Source organism: Aotus nancymaae, unplaced genomic scaffold (assembly GCF_030222135.1).
Source record: "Aotus nancymaae isolate 86718 unplaced genomic scaffold, 86718_ANA_hifiasm-v0.15.2.pri h1tg000030l, whole genome shotgun sequence".
Classification (NCBI taxonomy): domain Eukaryota; kingdom Metazoa; phylum Chordata; class Mammalia; order Primates; family Aotidae; genus Aotus; species Aotus nancymaae.
This window is the reverse complement of record NW_026988443.1, coordinates 23,844,414-23,859,848: the sequence shown is the minus strand read 5'-3', so window position 1 is coordinate 23,859,848 and position 15,435 is coordinate 23,844,414. Positions and strand designations below refer to the sequence as shown.

General features: G+C 43.3%; 1 protein-coding gene across 3 annotated transcripts in view; it reads right to left on the bottom strand.

The window, feature by feature from the left end:
* UTP4 (UTP4 small subunit processome component) overlaps positions 1–15,431 on the bottom strand; it is a 38,679-nt gene extending 23,248 nt beyond the window's left edge. Inside the window, exons 1-6 of one of the 3 annotated variants that reach the window (XM_021672550.2) lie at positions 15,351–15,431; positions 14,438–14,598; positions 11,550–11,741; positions 10,546–10,630; positions 7,546–7,635; positions 3,765–3,976 (exon numbers count right to left, since the gene is read on the bottom strand). In XM_021672550.2, the coding sequence (XP_021528225.2) occupies positions 3,765–3,976; positions 7,546–7,635; positions 10,546–10,630; positions 11,550–11,741; positions 14,438–14,596 (738 nt within the window). In that variant the 5' untranslated portion in view covers positions 14,597–14,598; positions 15,351–15,431. Of the gene's footprint in view, positions 1–3,764; positions 3,977–7,545; positions 7,636–10,545; positions 10,631–11,549; positions 11,742–14,141; positions 14,212–14,437; positions 14,599–15,012; positions 15,033–15,350 lie in introns of those variants that run through there. The other 2 variants (XM_064383233.1, XM_064383234.1) reach the window with 2 other exon arrangements.
* Between the last annotated feature and the right edge of the window lie 4 nt (positions 15,432–15,435).

The window sequence follows — 15,435 nt, the reverse complement described above, 5'->3', positions numbered from 1 at the left end:
TAGAGGACATTTAGGGGGTCAGAGAGATTCTCCTGCCTCAGTCTAGGCTGGAGTGCAGTGGCACAATCAGGGCTCACTGCAGCCTCAACTTCCTGGCCTCAAGTGATCCTCCCATTTCAGCCCCACAGGTAGTGAGAAAGATAGGCATGAGCCATCATGCCTGGCTAATTCTTTTGAATTTTAGTAGGTCTTGCTATATTGCCTAGGCTGGTCTTGAACTCCTGAGCTCAGGTGATCCTGCACCTTGGCCTCCCAAAGTACTGGGATCACAGGTCCACCAAGCCTCCAAAGATAGTCTATGTGTATACCCGCCCCTCTTTTTCTTTCTTTTTTTTTTTTAAGACAAAGTCTTGCTCTTCCTCCATCACTCACAGCTCACTGCAACTTCTGCCTCCGGGTTCAAGTGATTCTCCTGCCTCAGTCTACCAAGTAGCTGGGACTACAAGTGCATACCATTCATACCTGGCTAATTTGTGTATTTTTGGTAGAGACAGGGTTTCACCATGTTGGCCAGTCTGGTCTCTAAGTCCTGGCCTTAAGTGATCCACCCGCCTCGGCTTCCCAAAGTACTGAGATTACAGGGGTGAGCCATCCCATCTGGCTCCTCCTTTTCTTAAATGTTATTATGTACTGTATTAATGCACTATAATACTGTTCTACTTTTTCCTCTTAATAATATATCCCAGAAATTGTTCCACAGCAGTAAATATACATCTTCCTTGACCTTTAAAATAGCTCCATAATTTTAATTACATTTTTTTCTTTTTGAGAGGGAGTCTCCCTCTGTTGCCAGGCTGGAGTGCAGTGGTGCGATCTCAGCTAACTGCAACCTCCACCTCCCGGGTTCAAGTAATTCTCCTGCCTCAGCATCCCCAATAGCTGGGACTACAGGTGTGCATCACCACACCCAGATAATTTTTGCATTCTTAGTAGAGACAGGGTTTCACCATGTTGGCCAGGATGGTCTCAATCTCTTGACCTTGTGATCTGCCCGCCTTAGTCTTCCAAAGTGCTGGGATTACAGGTGCAAGCAACCATGCTTGACCTGAGTAATTACACTTTAAATGGTACTAAATTTAATAATTAACTCTTCTTTTTTTTGGTTTTTTGACACGAAGTCTCACTCTGTTTCCAAAGCTGTAGTGCAGTGGTGTGATCTTGGCCACTGCAACCACTATCTCCCAGGTTTAAGTGATTCTCCTGCCTCAGCCTCCTGAGTAGCTGGGACCACAGGCAAACACCACCATGATTGGCTTTTTGTATTTTTAGTAGAGATGGGGTTTTCCCATGTTGGCCAGGCTGGTCTCGAACTCTGGAGCTCAGGTGATCACCCTCCTTGGCCTCCCAAAGTGCTGGGATTACAGGTGTGAGCCACCGCACCCGGCCAAGAGTTAATTCTTAAGTATAATAATTACAAGTGTTGGGGATGAAAACTCTATTTTTAAAGGGGAATTTTCTGGAGGCCAAGGTGGGTGGATCACCTAAGGTTGGGAGTTCAAGACCAGACTGACCAACATGGTGAAACCCCGTCTTAGAAAAAAAAAAAAAAAGTAAAAATAAATAAATAAATAAATCAAGGGGAATTTATCCCATTCATTTTAATTTATACCACTATTATCATTTATATACGACATTAAATGTTTTTCAGGGCTTTAACATACATCTAATGGTTCTCAGAAAAGCTGTGAAATGGAATAGGAACACTACACTAGAATATGGATGTCAGCACGTAGGATAGCACATAATTCTCAAACTAAGGAGGTAGAGAACAAAGGATCTAGTCAACAAATAAAATCACTTTCCATGTCTCACTGCTAAAATACTCAAAGGTTTCTAACTGAGAATTCATGTTACCGGTCTTGTACAATATTTACATCATAGAAAATAATAGGCTGAGTGTGATGGCTCACACCTGTAATCTCAGCACTTTGGGAGGCTGAGGTGGGTTGATCACTTGAGGTCAGGAGTCTGAGACCAGCCTGGTCATCATGGTGAAATCCCATCTCTACAAAAAAATATAAAAATTAACCAGGTGTGGTGGCAGGTGCCTGTAATCCCACCTACTCCGGAGGCTAAGGTAGCAGAATTGCTTGAACCCAGGAGGCAGAAGTTTCAGTGAGCTGAGATCATGCCACTGCACTCCAGCCTGGACGAAAGAGCAAGACTCCATCTCAAAGAAAATAGGCCGGGCAAGGTGGCTCATGCCTTAATCCCAGCAGCAGTTTGGGAGGCAGAGGCAGTGGATCACATGAGGTCAGGAGTTGCAGAATAGCCTGGCCAACATGGTGAAACCCAGTCTCTACTAAAAATACAAAAACAGCTGGGTGTGATGGTGGGTGCCTGTAATCCCAGCTACTGGAAAGGCCGAGGCAGGAGAATCACTTGAACCTGGGAGGCAGAGGTTGCAGTGAGCCTAGATCGCACCATTGCACTCCAACCTGGGTGACAAGAGCAAAACTCTGTCTCCAAATAGATAAATAAATAAATAGCAATAATAATACTAAGTCAGGGCCAGGTGTGGTCGCTCACGCCTGTAATCCCAGCACTTTGGGAGGCTGAGACGGGCGGATCACGAGGTCAGGAGATCAAGACCATCCTGGTCAACATGGTAAAACCCCATCTCTACTAAAATTACATGAAAAAAAATTTAGCTGGGCGTGGTGGCACACGTCTATAGTCCCAGCTACTCCGGAGGCTGAGGCAGGAGAATTGCTTGAACCCAGGAGCCGGAGATTGCAGTGAGCCGAGATCACGCCACTGCACTACAGCCTGGGCAACAGTGCAAGACTCCATCTCAAAAAAAAAAAAAAAATACTAAATAAGAAGTTTTGGGCCGAGTGCGGTGGTTCACTCCTATAATCCCAGCACTTTGGGAGGCCAAGACGGGTGGATCACGAGGTCAAGAGATTGAGACCATCCTGGTCAACATGGTGAAACCCTGTCTTTACTAAAAATACAAAAATTAGCTGGGCATGGTGGTGCGTGCCTGTAATCCCAGCTACTCAGGATGCTGAGGCAGGAGAATTGCCTGAACCCAGGAGACAGAGGTTGTGGTGAGCTGAGATTGCGCCATTGCACTCCAGCCTGGGTAACAAGAGCGAAACTCCATCTCAAAAAAAAAAAAAAAAAAAGAAGAAGTTTTGGCCAGGTGTGGTGATTCCTGCCTATAATCAAAGGCTGAGATGGGAGGATTCCCCTAGGAATTCAAGACCACCTTGGGCAACATAGGGAGACTCTCATCTCTATTTTCCTAAAAAAGTAAATTAAAAATAAATACATGAAAAGGTTCTACAAGAGAAGAATTCATGTTACGAAAGAGAAAGAGGCATATCTGTTCAACACAAATCTACTTGGGGATTAATAAAACAGAACAAAATAAACATTTTCAAAATCACTAAAAAGTTATCTTCTAATGTTCCAAAACAGGATGCAGGAGAGTAGCTGGACAGAGAGGAAAACAGTGCTTCTCAAGATTCTTCTAAGCTGCTGCACCCTATCTACAATCAGACTAGATGAACTAGAGGTGAGGAGTGTCTGAAGAAAATCTCCCTGCTAACTAATCTCTGGGAGAATCCTGCACTCTCTGATCAAATGTTAGATACTATGGAAACAATGTGGGTTTTCAGATGTATTTTCCTAAACTTATCTTCCTCCAGTATAACATCAGGATCAGGAACCAGTGTTCGTGGCACATCACTGAGGCTGTTTTCTCTATTTAAACCTCAGGTTGTACATCAACCGCTCAAAACAGGGACTGTACTCACGTTGGCTACAGCAATGGACTGCACATCAGCATTAGCGATGAGATGGCTCTTCACAAGCGTCCCAGTGGCTGAGTCCCAGAACTGCACCTTCCCAGCAGAGTCCACACTTATGATAGTGCCATCCGACAAGAAGGCAACACCCCACACGATGCACTTCCGCTTAGACACACCCATATATTGCCTGTCCACAATCATCTTACGAACAGCGCTGCCTGAAAAAATCAGAAAAGCACACCTTCGAATGGTACTTATTTCTCTGTCAGTCTTCAAAATCCATCTGCAGCCAAGGTGAGAGGATCACTTAAGCCCAAGGAGTTTGAGGCCAGCCTAGGCAACAAAGTGAGAACTTGTCTCTGTGAAACAAAATGTTAACAAATCTGCCTGTGGTAAGCATGGTATGGTAGGTGAGCTGACTGAACACAGAGTCAGCCTGTAAATGGCAGTTCTGGTGAACCTGATCTCAGAACTCCAGAATAGTTATCTGAAGAGAAGGGGCATGGGGAAAGCCTATTATGAATGAGATAGAAGGCGAGAGGGAGGAAGCGAGGGGAGAGAACGAAAACAGAATCCCCTTTTGGGGTGGTGAAATGGAAAGAAACATTTGGGACATTCACTTAAAGCTGGCCAACTGCACACATACATTACACTCTGCTCTTTTCCAAAATCCCACAGGAAAGGGAGAGAACAGTGACAAAATCTGGGGAATTGGAAAACAGACAAGTAGTGACAACCGACTTAGCAAAGCACTGAAACTAAGTCCCAGGTCAGCCAAGAGGAAAGCCAAGCAGCCACCTGATTTGTACTATAGAATCCTTAAAGACTCAGGAATTTGGGACCCCAGATATTCTAGAAAAGGAGAAAGTGGGGCTTCAAAGGAAGGATCCATTAACAGCTGGTAGATTCCTCAGATAGCCATGCCCTAAGAAGCTGGGAAGCTCCCAAAATGCACATCAGCAGAAGACTGGAGACACCGTCTGAGGAGGGTTATCAGGCAGAAACAATATATGAAAACCAGGATTAAGTGAACATTTCTCATTGAAAGTTGAGAATATCATTCTTTTTTTTTCTCCTTTAGAATGATCTCACTTAAAATTATTGCTGTCAGGTTAAAAAAAAAAAAAAGCCGGGCGCGGTGGCTCATGCCTGTAATCCCAGCACTTTGGGAGGCCGAGGCGGGTGGATCATGAGGTCAAGAGATTGAGACCATCCTGGTCAACATGGTGAAACCCCATCTCTACTAAAAATACAAAAAAAATTAGCTGGGCATGGTGGTGCACGCCTGTAATCCCAGCTACTCAGGAGGCTGAGGCAGAAGAATTGCCTGAACCCAGGAGGCGGAGGTTGCAGTGAGCCAAGATCGCGCCATTGCACTCCAGCCTGGGTAACAAGAGTGAAACTCCGTCTCAAAAAAAAAAAAAAAAAAAAGAAAAGAATGCTGATAGCCAAGCCAATACTCACCGGGCAGGAGGATGAAAAATCATTTCTGGGGAACGTAACTGGCACAGGAGAAAAGATATGAAGATTCTGGCTTCATGACTACCCTGAATAAGCAGTCTAGCCAGATAATTCTTCAGTGAAACCCGAGCTCAGTAAGCCACATAATGCAGTGATGAGATGATCGCCAGACATGTGAGGAAAGCCTTTAATGTGAAAGGCAGAGGTCAAAGGGACTAACAGAAACAAAATAACAGGGAGGAAACAGGCAGAGTGAAAAACACTTGACAATTACTAATAGCCTTAGAAAGAGAAGTGTTTCTGTATAATGAAACAAAAAGATAATGCCGTAAAAATGAATATTCAGGAAACAAAAAAGAACTCTGAAAATGTCAAAAATGAAAAACTCAACAGAGGATTCAAAGATAAAAATGACAAACTTTCCCAGAAAGCATAGTAAAAAGCCAAAGAAATTTAAAATAAGAGGAAAGAATTTCCCCCAGAACTTAAGGACACAGGTTTTGGATTAAAAGAACCTACCAGGTGTCCAGAACAATTAACTGATCCACACACCAAGAAACATAATTATTATATTTCATAACAGTAAGGATAAAAGAAGCATCCTAAAAGCTCCCCGGGGGAGAAAAAAAACAAAACAGTCCTATACAAAGGGATCAACTCTCAGAATGCCATCTGACTTGCTCATAATACCAGGAGCTGGAAGACAGAGAAGCCAGGGCTTCAACCTAGAATTCTTTCTCATGTAATCTTACTCAGGATCCACCAAAGGATAAACCAAGACAGCGAATAACACAGAAAGACGGGATCCTATCGAACAGAAAAGCAAAGGAGATCTCTAAAACAACTGAAAAATCATTCAGAGTTCCAGATCTCACAGTTGTGCAGCAGGCCCAGAGTGGCTAACCCAGATGGGAGTGGGTCAGAATGTACTACGAGGGACTTATTCACAAAGATAAAAGTAGAGAAAGAAAACCAGATGGACTTGAACCTAATGTATGCAACTGGAAAAATGTGGGGCTGTATCAGTGAGAGAGAGACAGAGACACTATGAAACAAAAAGTATACAGGAAAAGAAAAAAAACTTACTACTCGAGTAGTATACACATAGTCATAATAATGAAAACAACTACTAAACTGAACAAAGTTATAATATAACCATACTGGGAGGATCAGGAGAAAGTATGAATGCCTGTGGCAGATGGTTAGAAAAAGAGGGCCAAGTCGTAAAAGTCAGTAAAAGATGGTCTAAAGCTGAAAACTCAAAATGTAGCATAAAAAGTATGCTAGGTTCTGCACAGTGATAAATACCAAAAGAATCAGCTAAGGGCCACAAGGGGTTGCCTTGAGGAGTGTGAGAAGGATATAGAGGGACTCTCTCTTTTTTGTAATAAGCTTAAGAAATTCTTTTTTTTTTTTTTTTTTTGAGATGGAGTTTGAGTCTTGTTGCTCAGGCTGGAGTGCAATGGCACTAACTGGGCTCACCACAACCTCCATCTCCCAGGAGGTTCACATGATTCTCCTGCCTCATCCTCCCGAGTAGCTGGGATTACAGGCATGTTCCACAATGCCCGGCTAATTTTGTCCTTTTAGTAGAGACAGGGTTTCTCCATGTTGGTCAGGCTGGTCTCAAACTCCCGATCTCAGATGATCTGCCTGCCTCGGCCTCCCAAAGTGCTGGGATGACAGGCGTAAGCCACCAAGCCAGGCCAGGAATTCTTTATATATGCATATATAACATATAAAAAAAATTACTTGAGCATTGAGGAAATAGGAGAGAGATGCATAACCTGTTTCATCTCTGTATCTCAGATGAAAGTCAGACATGTCCACCTAACAAGTTGAGATCAATTCCACCAATGAAGGATTCTATTAAGCCAATTTTCCAGGCCAAAAACAGAAAATGTCATGGTTCTCTACTTCTCTGATCTTATGTTTCACCAATTATGCTACAAAAATCTTATGTTCCCCAATGACAGAAGCCCATTTTCACCAAGGACTGGGATCTATAAATAGGTCCCAGTCCTTGGTAAATTCTACTGTTCACAGTACATGAATATATTAGTAGTTGGGAGAGAATTTTATTGTGAATTATTATTATGATGAATGAAAAACAACTACATCTTACTGAAGATCCAAGATTCCCCTAAAAGCAGCAGTAGTAATCCAAGAAAAGAGTAAAATTCATTGTGGACATCTCAGAAGGTTAATGACACGTTAGGCCCTAAAGGTCACGAAAGCATGATAAAGGCTCAAGCTTTTGAAAACGCAGCAATGTGAAACTGACAAACAAGACTCACACCCCAAATGAACTGAGAAAAACAATCACCTGATTTGACATCAAATACGCTAATGTAGTCTATGGAGCCAGCTGCAATGTGGGTACCAGAGGGATGCCAGCTGAGACTCAGGATGCGACCTTGGGAGTTGTACAACAAAAAAGAAAGTGACACACACGTAAATATACAAAGAGTAACTGAGCTCTCTTCCCTCAATTATCTCTAGAGTTTACTACAATCTTAGCTCTCTCATCTACTGTACTCCCTGAAGCACCATTTCATAACACATGAGGCACAACTCTGCCCTGGGATCCACAATGAAGCATTTGATACTTTCATAATGTATAAATGATAGAAGTGTAAATAAATAAAACCTCTTGGGGATAAGGCTAGGAGTGATCTCACAAAATTTAAATGTGCATACTTTTTGGCCCAGTAATTGCACTGGGAACGATCAAAGAGAGATACTTGCACAAGGGCCCAAAAATACGTATATAAGAATGTTCATTACTGCACTGGTTGTAGTAGTACAACATATATATATATATATATGGCCAGGTGTGGTGGCTCATGCCTGTAATCCCAGCACTTTGGAAGGCCAAGGTAGGCAGATTGCTTGAGCCCAGGAGTTCAAGACCAGCCTGGGTAACATGGCAAAACTCTGTCTCTACAAAAAAACACAAAAAATTAGCTGAGTATAGTGGTGCACACCTATAGCCCCAGCTACTCAGGAGGCTGACGTAGGAGGATCACCTGAGCCTAGAGGTGAAGGCTGCAGTGAGCCATGATCATGTCACTGTACTCCAGACTGGGGGACAGAATGAGGCCCTGTTTACAAAAAAAAAAAGAAAGAAAAAAGGAAAGAAAAAAACATACATATACATATATTGCAATAGAAATTAGGCTAAATAATTCCATTCCATAAAATGGAATGCCATGCAGGCTGGCACGAATAACACAGAAAGATGTCTGTGGTGGATCAAGTGCAAGAACTGTGTGTATTTCTTTATGTGAATATACAGAAAGATCTAAAATACTAGTTCCAAAATGTTACCCACAGAGTGGAAACAAGATACCTTTTTTTTTTTTTTTTTTTTTTTTGAGATGGAGTCTCCCTCCGTTGCCCAAGCTGGAGTGTAACGGCAAATCTCGGCTCACTGCAATCTCCACCTGCCGGATTCAAGTGATTCTCCTGCCTCAGCCTCCCTAGTAGCTGAGATTAGAGGCACCTGCCACCATGCTCAGTTAATTTTTTTTTTTTGAGACAGAGTCTCGCTCTGTCACCAGGTGCCATGCTGGAGTACAGTGGCACAATCTCAGCTCACTGTAACCTCTGCCTCCCAGGTTGAAGCAATTCTCCTGCCTCAGCCTCCTGAGTAGCTGGGACTACAGGCGTGCCTCACCACGCCCAGCTAATTTTTGTATTTTTTAGTAGAGACAGGGTTTCACCATATTGGCCAGGATGGTCTCGATCTCTTGACCTTGTGATCCGCCCAGCTGAGTCTCACAAAGTGCTGGAATTACAGGCATAAGCCACGGCACCTGGCCTAATTTTTGTATTTTGTATCTTTATGAGACTTCACCATGTTGGCCAGGCTGGATTTGAACTCCTGACCTCAAGTGATACACCCACTTCAGCCTCACAAAGTGCTAGGATTACAGGTATGAGTCATCACACCTGGTTGAGATACCCCTTTTCTATTTCATACTTGGCAAAAATATATGAGATTTTTAAAAAGCATTGTATTACCCGTGAATTAAAAAGGAACACCCAGGCTGGGTGAGCCACTGTTAGCACTTTGGGAGGCCAAGGCGGGTGGATCATAAGGTCAGAAGTTCAAGACCTGCCTGGCCAACATGGTGAAACCCTGTCTCCACTAAAAATACAAAAATCAGCCATGCATGGTGGCACGCGCCCATAGTACCAGCTACTCAGGACGCTGAGGCAGCAGTGAGCCGAGACTGCGCCACTGCACTCCAGCCTGGGTGACAGAGCAAGACTCTGCCTCAAAAACAAAAACAAAAACAAAATACCCAAGATATATTAAAAACGAAGTAAGAATCTGATTAGCAGAGGATAAGTATTACTAATAATGGACATAGAATACACAGGACAGTTGCTATTCTTTAGAAGATGAGTCACCAAACTGTGGCCTACAGGCCACAACACTGACTGTTTCTGTAAATAAAGTTTTACTGGAGCAAAGCCATTCTCATTAGTTTCAGTATTGTCTATGGCTACTTTTGCACACCGATAGAGCTCACAGAGAATGTAGGGCCAGCACAGCTTAAAATATTTACAAGCTGGTCCTTTACAGAAACAGTCTGCCAACCCCTGCTCTAGAGGGTCAATGCCAATTCAGCCCAGGTGGAGCCCAAGGATGGGCAATTGTTTAAAAACTCCCTCATTCAACTTGAATGCACCAAAAGGATTAAGTCAGTTCCCTGGCCAGGCCCAATGGCTCATGCCTACAATCTCAGCACTTTGGGAGACCAACGCGGATGGATCACTTGAGTGAGGCCAGGAGTTCGAGACCAGCCTGGCCAACACTGTGAAATCTTGTCTCTACTTAAAATACGAAAATCAACGGGGTATGATGGCACATGCCTGCTATCCCAGCCACTTGGGGGGCTGAGGTACCAGAATCACTTGAAGTCAGGAGGTGGAGATTACAGTGAGCCAAGATCGCGCCACTGCACTGCAGCATGGGTGACAGAGTGAGACTCTGGCAAAATTAAAGTTGAAGACTTCATGTACGTGTACGCTTGTTAAAACACCACGAAATTAAGTGATAACTAACAAACTGACTTCCACAGAAACACTAGGTTTCCATTTTTGGATTTCTGGTTTTCCATATTAACTAAGCAGTCACAATTATGCTACACGGGGGTAAAATCTGGGCTGGGGATGGCTTCTAGCATATACCCTCCTTGTACTCAGTAGAGAGAAAATATTACCCGGATCCATGGGAAAATAGCCCATTCCCACTGGCATAGAAACCTAACTTCTTATTAAGGCTATTCACCACCCCACCAAAAATGATCCTTACTTTTCTGCCGATCAAAATTTCTTTCAAACTGGATTTTGTCTGGGGTAATTTGAAATAGTTTCACAGATCCATCTTCACAGCCAATCTATCAGAGAAAAAGAGGTAGTAAACAGAATGATAAATAGTAAACATTTAATAGGACTAAAAAGACATACTCAAACACAAACACATACACTCTCTCTCATTCTATCTTCCTTCTTAAAGTTATCTGTTGCCCTGAAAGAGAAAAATCATTTGTGAGAGAAACAGAGTACTAGTTCTCAAGAAACTGATAGTGTATTCTCGGTAGCCTTCATATCCTAGACAATAAACAGACTGATATTAAGAGTTCTAATTAGTGGCCCCATTCCTGAATATATGGGTTAGAAGTAGGATTTCATAGAATACTTCTGCTGGAGACCCTTAGCCTGAATAAAAGACCTATTAACACTATAACCTAAATGGAAACACCTTAAGATATTGTGCAAATTAGCGCAGATCAAAAAGAATCAGACTCATCACATAGAATTAAAGATCTGGAAGCACCCATTATAATGGTAATTATGGAAAGGGTCTCGGTGTGTGGTCACATTTTTGAGACACACTGTGCTGAAACACAGGCGCATACGTTAACTTGCAAAAGGCACTCTCAGAATTCTTCTATGCTAATGTGCATTGTGAATTTACAGCAGGATTAAATATGCTGTATTTCTGAAATGAAATTTATCATAAAACACAAAGCATACCAAAAGAAAAAAACCTCGACATTTCCAAATTCCACAGAACACAGTTTGAGAAATGTTGAACTGATGTAATCCTCTCATTTCTTAAATGAATCAACAAGGTCCAAACTGGCAGCAAAAAGAATGCTGGGGATTTTTTTAATCTTCAGTACCAATTTCAATCTTGTAGTTGGGGTTGCTACATGCCATAATGCATTGTTACTCTGTTATGAGCACAGGGAAGAAAGTTTGAGTGGGCACAAGAGAAACTGTGGTTCGAATCACCAATAGACGCTTACTAACCAAAAGTTGAGAGCCACTGGGGCTGGCAGCCATGCTCCAAATAGGTCCTCCAAAGGCATCCATAGCATACTTGATTTTTAACGCCTGTAAGTCATATTCGATAATCTCGCCATTGAGCCCAGCACTAAAGAGTCGCTGTCCTTCTGCCCAACACAGAGCTTCTGTAGCCCGAGACTCATGACCTGGGAAAAACTGCAGAAACACCGTAACTTGTCAGCATTCCCACAAATTCATCAGGGAGTGGCACTTAGTGGTCACAGGCAACATGTTAAAAATAACTTTCCCATAAATAACTAGTGTGGGGTTTTGTGCTATCAGCTCATGCCTACTGACATTTTCATTTTTTCCACTCAAATTCTATTTACTTTTATAGAGTTAAATCTGTTTCTTTTACTAGAATTAGTTCAGCAAAACATTTTCAGCAGAAAAGGTCTGAACTGCACTCCAGCCTGGGTGACAGAGCGAGACAGTATCTCTACAAAAAATATAAAAAGTAGCCAGGTATGTTGGCACATGCTTATGAGTCCCAGCTACTACAGAGGCAGGCAGGGGAGGATTGCTTGAGCCTGGGAAGAGGAGGCTGCAGTGAGACTTGGCCTCCCAAAGTCCTGGGATTATTACAGGCGTGAGCCACTGTACCCAGCCCAAAAGTTTTCACATCTACCAAGGCAACTGATTCTTAGACCTGCTTGACAACAAAGGGCCTAAGTAGGTTTAATTTTTCCTATTTCAAGTTGAAAAGGCCAAGATACATGGGTTAAGTGGGTTGTCAAACGTGCCAAAGTCGATGGCATGAGAAGAATGAAGGTCTCCTTACTCCTTGCTTATATTCTTCTCACTTTTTTTTGAGACAGGGTCTCACTTTGTCACCCAGACTAGAGTGCAGTGGTGCGATCGCAGCTCACTGCAGGCTCAGCCTCCTGGGATCAAGCGATCCTTCCGCCTCAACCCCCAAGTAGGTGGAACTATGGGCGTATGACACCATACCTACCTAATTTATTTATTTTTTGTAAAGATGGGCTGGTCACTATGTTGCCCAGGTTGGTCTTGCACTCCTGGGCTCAAGTGATCTGCCTGCCCTGGCTTCCAAAAGTACTGGGGTTACCAGTGACAGCCACTACACCCAGCCTCTTTTGACTTAAACATACTAATATTTTCTTGCTCTGAGACTCACCGACAGAGCTAAGCAATCTTAACTAGCATGAAAAGAAATACAGGGAAAGCAGAAAACTAGCCTGAGTTAATTAATTGTTGAAGAATAAAGAAAACAGATGAAAGAGAAAAGAAAATAAGAAACACTAGGCAAGGAATGGTTGACTTATCCATTCACCAAACATTAACTAAGAAGTGGCTTTGTACGAGGCACTTGATAAGTGATAGGAATGCAGATGTGAATATCACTGACATGGTTCCTATTCTCATAAAACTGGAAGTACAGCATGGAAGAAAGACATTAAACAAACACACCAATTATATAGTCATAGCTGTTAAAAATGACAAACAGAAAAATCACAATATAGCCATGGCTGTAAAAAAACAACAAAAACAAAAAAGAACAAGAAAAAGAAAGAAAATCAGCCTGGCACAGTGGCTCATGCCTGTAATCCCAGCACTTTGGGAGGCTGAGGCAGGCGGATCACTTGAGGTCAGGAGTTCGAGACCAGCCTGTTCAACGTGTTGAAACCTCGTCTTTACTAAAAATACAAAAATTAGCCAGGTGTGGTGGTGCATGCCTGTAATCCCAGCGACTCGGGAGGCTGAGGCAGGAGAAATCACTTGAACTTGGACGGCAGGCAGAGATTGCGCCACTGCACTCCAGCCTGGTGACAGAGCGAGACTCCATCTCGAAAAACAAAGAAAAAGAAAGGAAACCACCAGATGCAATAGGCACACACCAGTGCATGTTCTTCATACCACAGAATGTAACCTATTTGTGGTGGGCCTGTAATTTTTAAATTGTTAGTTCTTCAGGAGTGAACTCAGTAAGTCATCCCTTTCCACATTTCCTAAACCCTAAACCTACCTCTCAGGGAAGGCAATTCTCCACTAAGGTTCTATGTCGTGCTACAGTTTATCATATTTATTTTACAGGTTGGAAACGGTATACTTATCTTTCTCCCACGGGTCTTTGAATTCTGTAAAGGTACGGCTTCTAACGTTTGTCTTAGTGCCACTCATTCACTGAGAAACATTTACAGAATACCTAAATTCCAAACGCCAGGCTGCTAGGGACTGAATTCACTCATTTGCCCATCTATTCATTTATGTCACAGTGCCCAGTACACAATAGTTATGCAATATGAACTAAGTTGTTGTAGCTGAAGAAAATCACTGGTCACTGCTCTTGGAGGGGGAGTGAAAAAGGACTAACAGCCCTCTACATACACCCAAAGGACATATTACCTAATTTTAAATCTCCTTTACTCCCAAATGTAGGCAGGTAGGTCTACGTTCTCTCAGACAGATCAACTTTGGAATCCATCTTCCTGCCATCATGTCACCAAAAAGTTTCTGATATTAAAATATGTTATCATTTTTTTCTGAATTGACAATGAACGGGTACTGATACTCCCAGCAGGAAATGTTGCTTACCAAAGCTACAATGGTGGTGAGACTGATAGACCAACAATTTCCCTTCTTGCAGCCAAAAGATCCAGCAAACCTGTTTCCAATGATAGGCAATGAGATGACACATTTCTAGGTAGGACCCTTCTAATCAACACTGTAATCCAACCAGTCAGACAGATCTCAGAAGTTCGGTAATTCTAAGCAACTTCAGAGGGGCTAGGAAGTCAGTCTATTAGTCTGATTATAAAATACATACAAGTTTCTTGAACTTCAGAAGAAATTAACATCAAAACACCGTATCAGACTCCCAAATGACTTACTTTCTCTTGAAAGTAGTTTGCTGACAAGTTATAAATTTCTACAGTGCCATCTGTTCGTGAAACAGCCAATCTGTTTGAGTGGTTATTGTAAGCCACACAGCGGATTGCTGATGGAACATAATTAAAGAAACGTACTCGATGGACCTTAAATTCACCCATTCCTATGGAGGGAAAAAAGAGTCGTTATTGTTCAATGTCAACTGCAGTATGTCACATACAGTATTCGGTTCCTTACTATCACTGTTCTGGAAGGAAGGCTCCAACTGCATCTCCTATAGTTCATCTACTAACAATGCCCCCCACAAGAATCGTTCAATCTTCGGAAGCTCAGGATGGTTTGAATAATGAAGCTTCAACAAAAAAACAATAACGGTCCTAAGCCATAGCTCCAGAATTCCAATCTCGGCGGGGGGCCTAGGAATCTGCATTTTAGCAAGCATCTCTCCTCAACTCTATTGGCCTAAACGAGGTAGTGACAGTGGGGCTGATGGGGCAGGCAGAACCGAGCTCCTCTCGAGGAAAAAGCAATAGTGCTTGACTTACTCTGGCTGCCTGGTCTGACGTCTGTCACTTACCCTATCCCCCACGCCCGCCAACACACAAACTGGGCGAGGATAGAGACCGGGTCTTGTTCGCCCCTCACTCGTCTAGCTTCAAGGTTAGGAACCCGCAGACAGAGCAGGCGCGTTCTGTCAGGCCAGGCTCGGCCCGGCCCGACTACAAGAGCGTCTGAAGCGCGCGCAGTCTTCGCCTCCCCTTCCCTCTCCCACAGTTTACGGAGCAGCCCTCACCCAGCCTGGGTACAAGAAGACCCTCGGGGCAAGGAGCTCAGCAGTTCGCCGACCCTGGGCCGGCGCACCCTGTCAGACTCCCAGCTCTCCCATCCGCTTCCCACACCCTTTCCCCAACTTACCAGCTGCCCCGCGCTCTCCTTCCCGGCGCTCACCTCTCTCCGACCTGGCCCCACGTGCGCGCGCGCTCTCAGGCTCTGCCCCGGA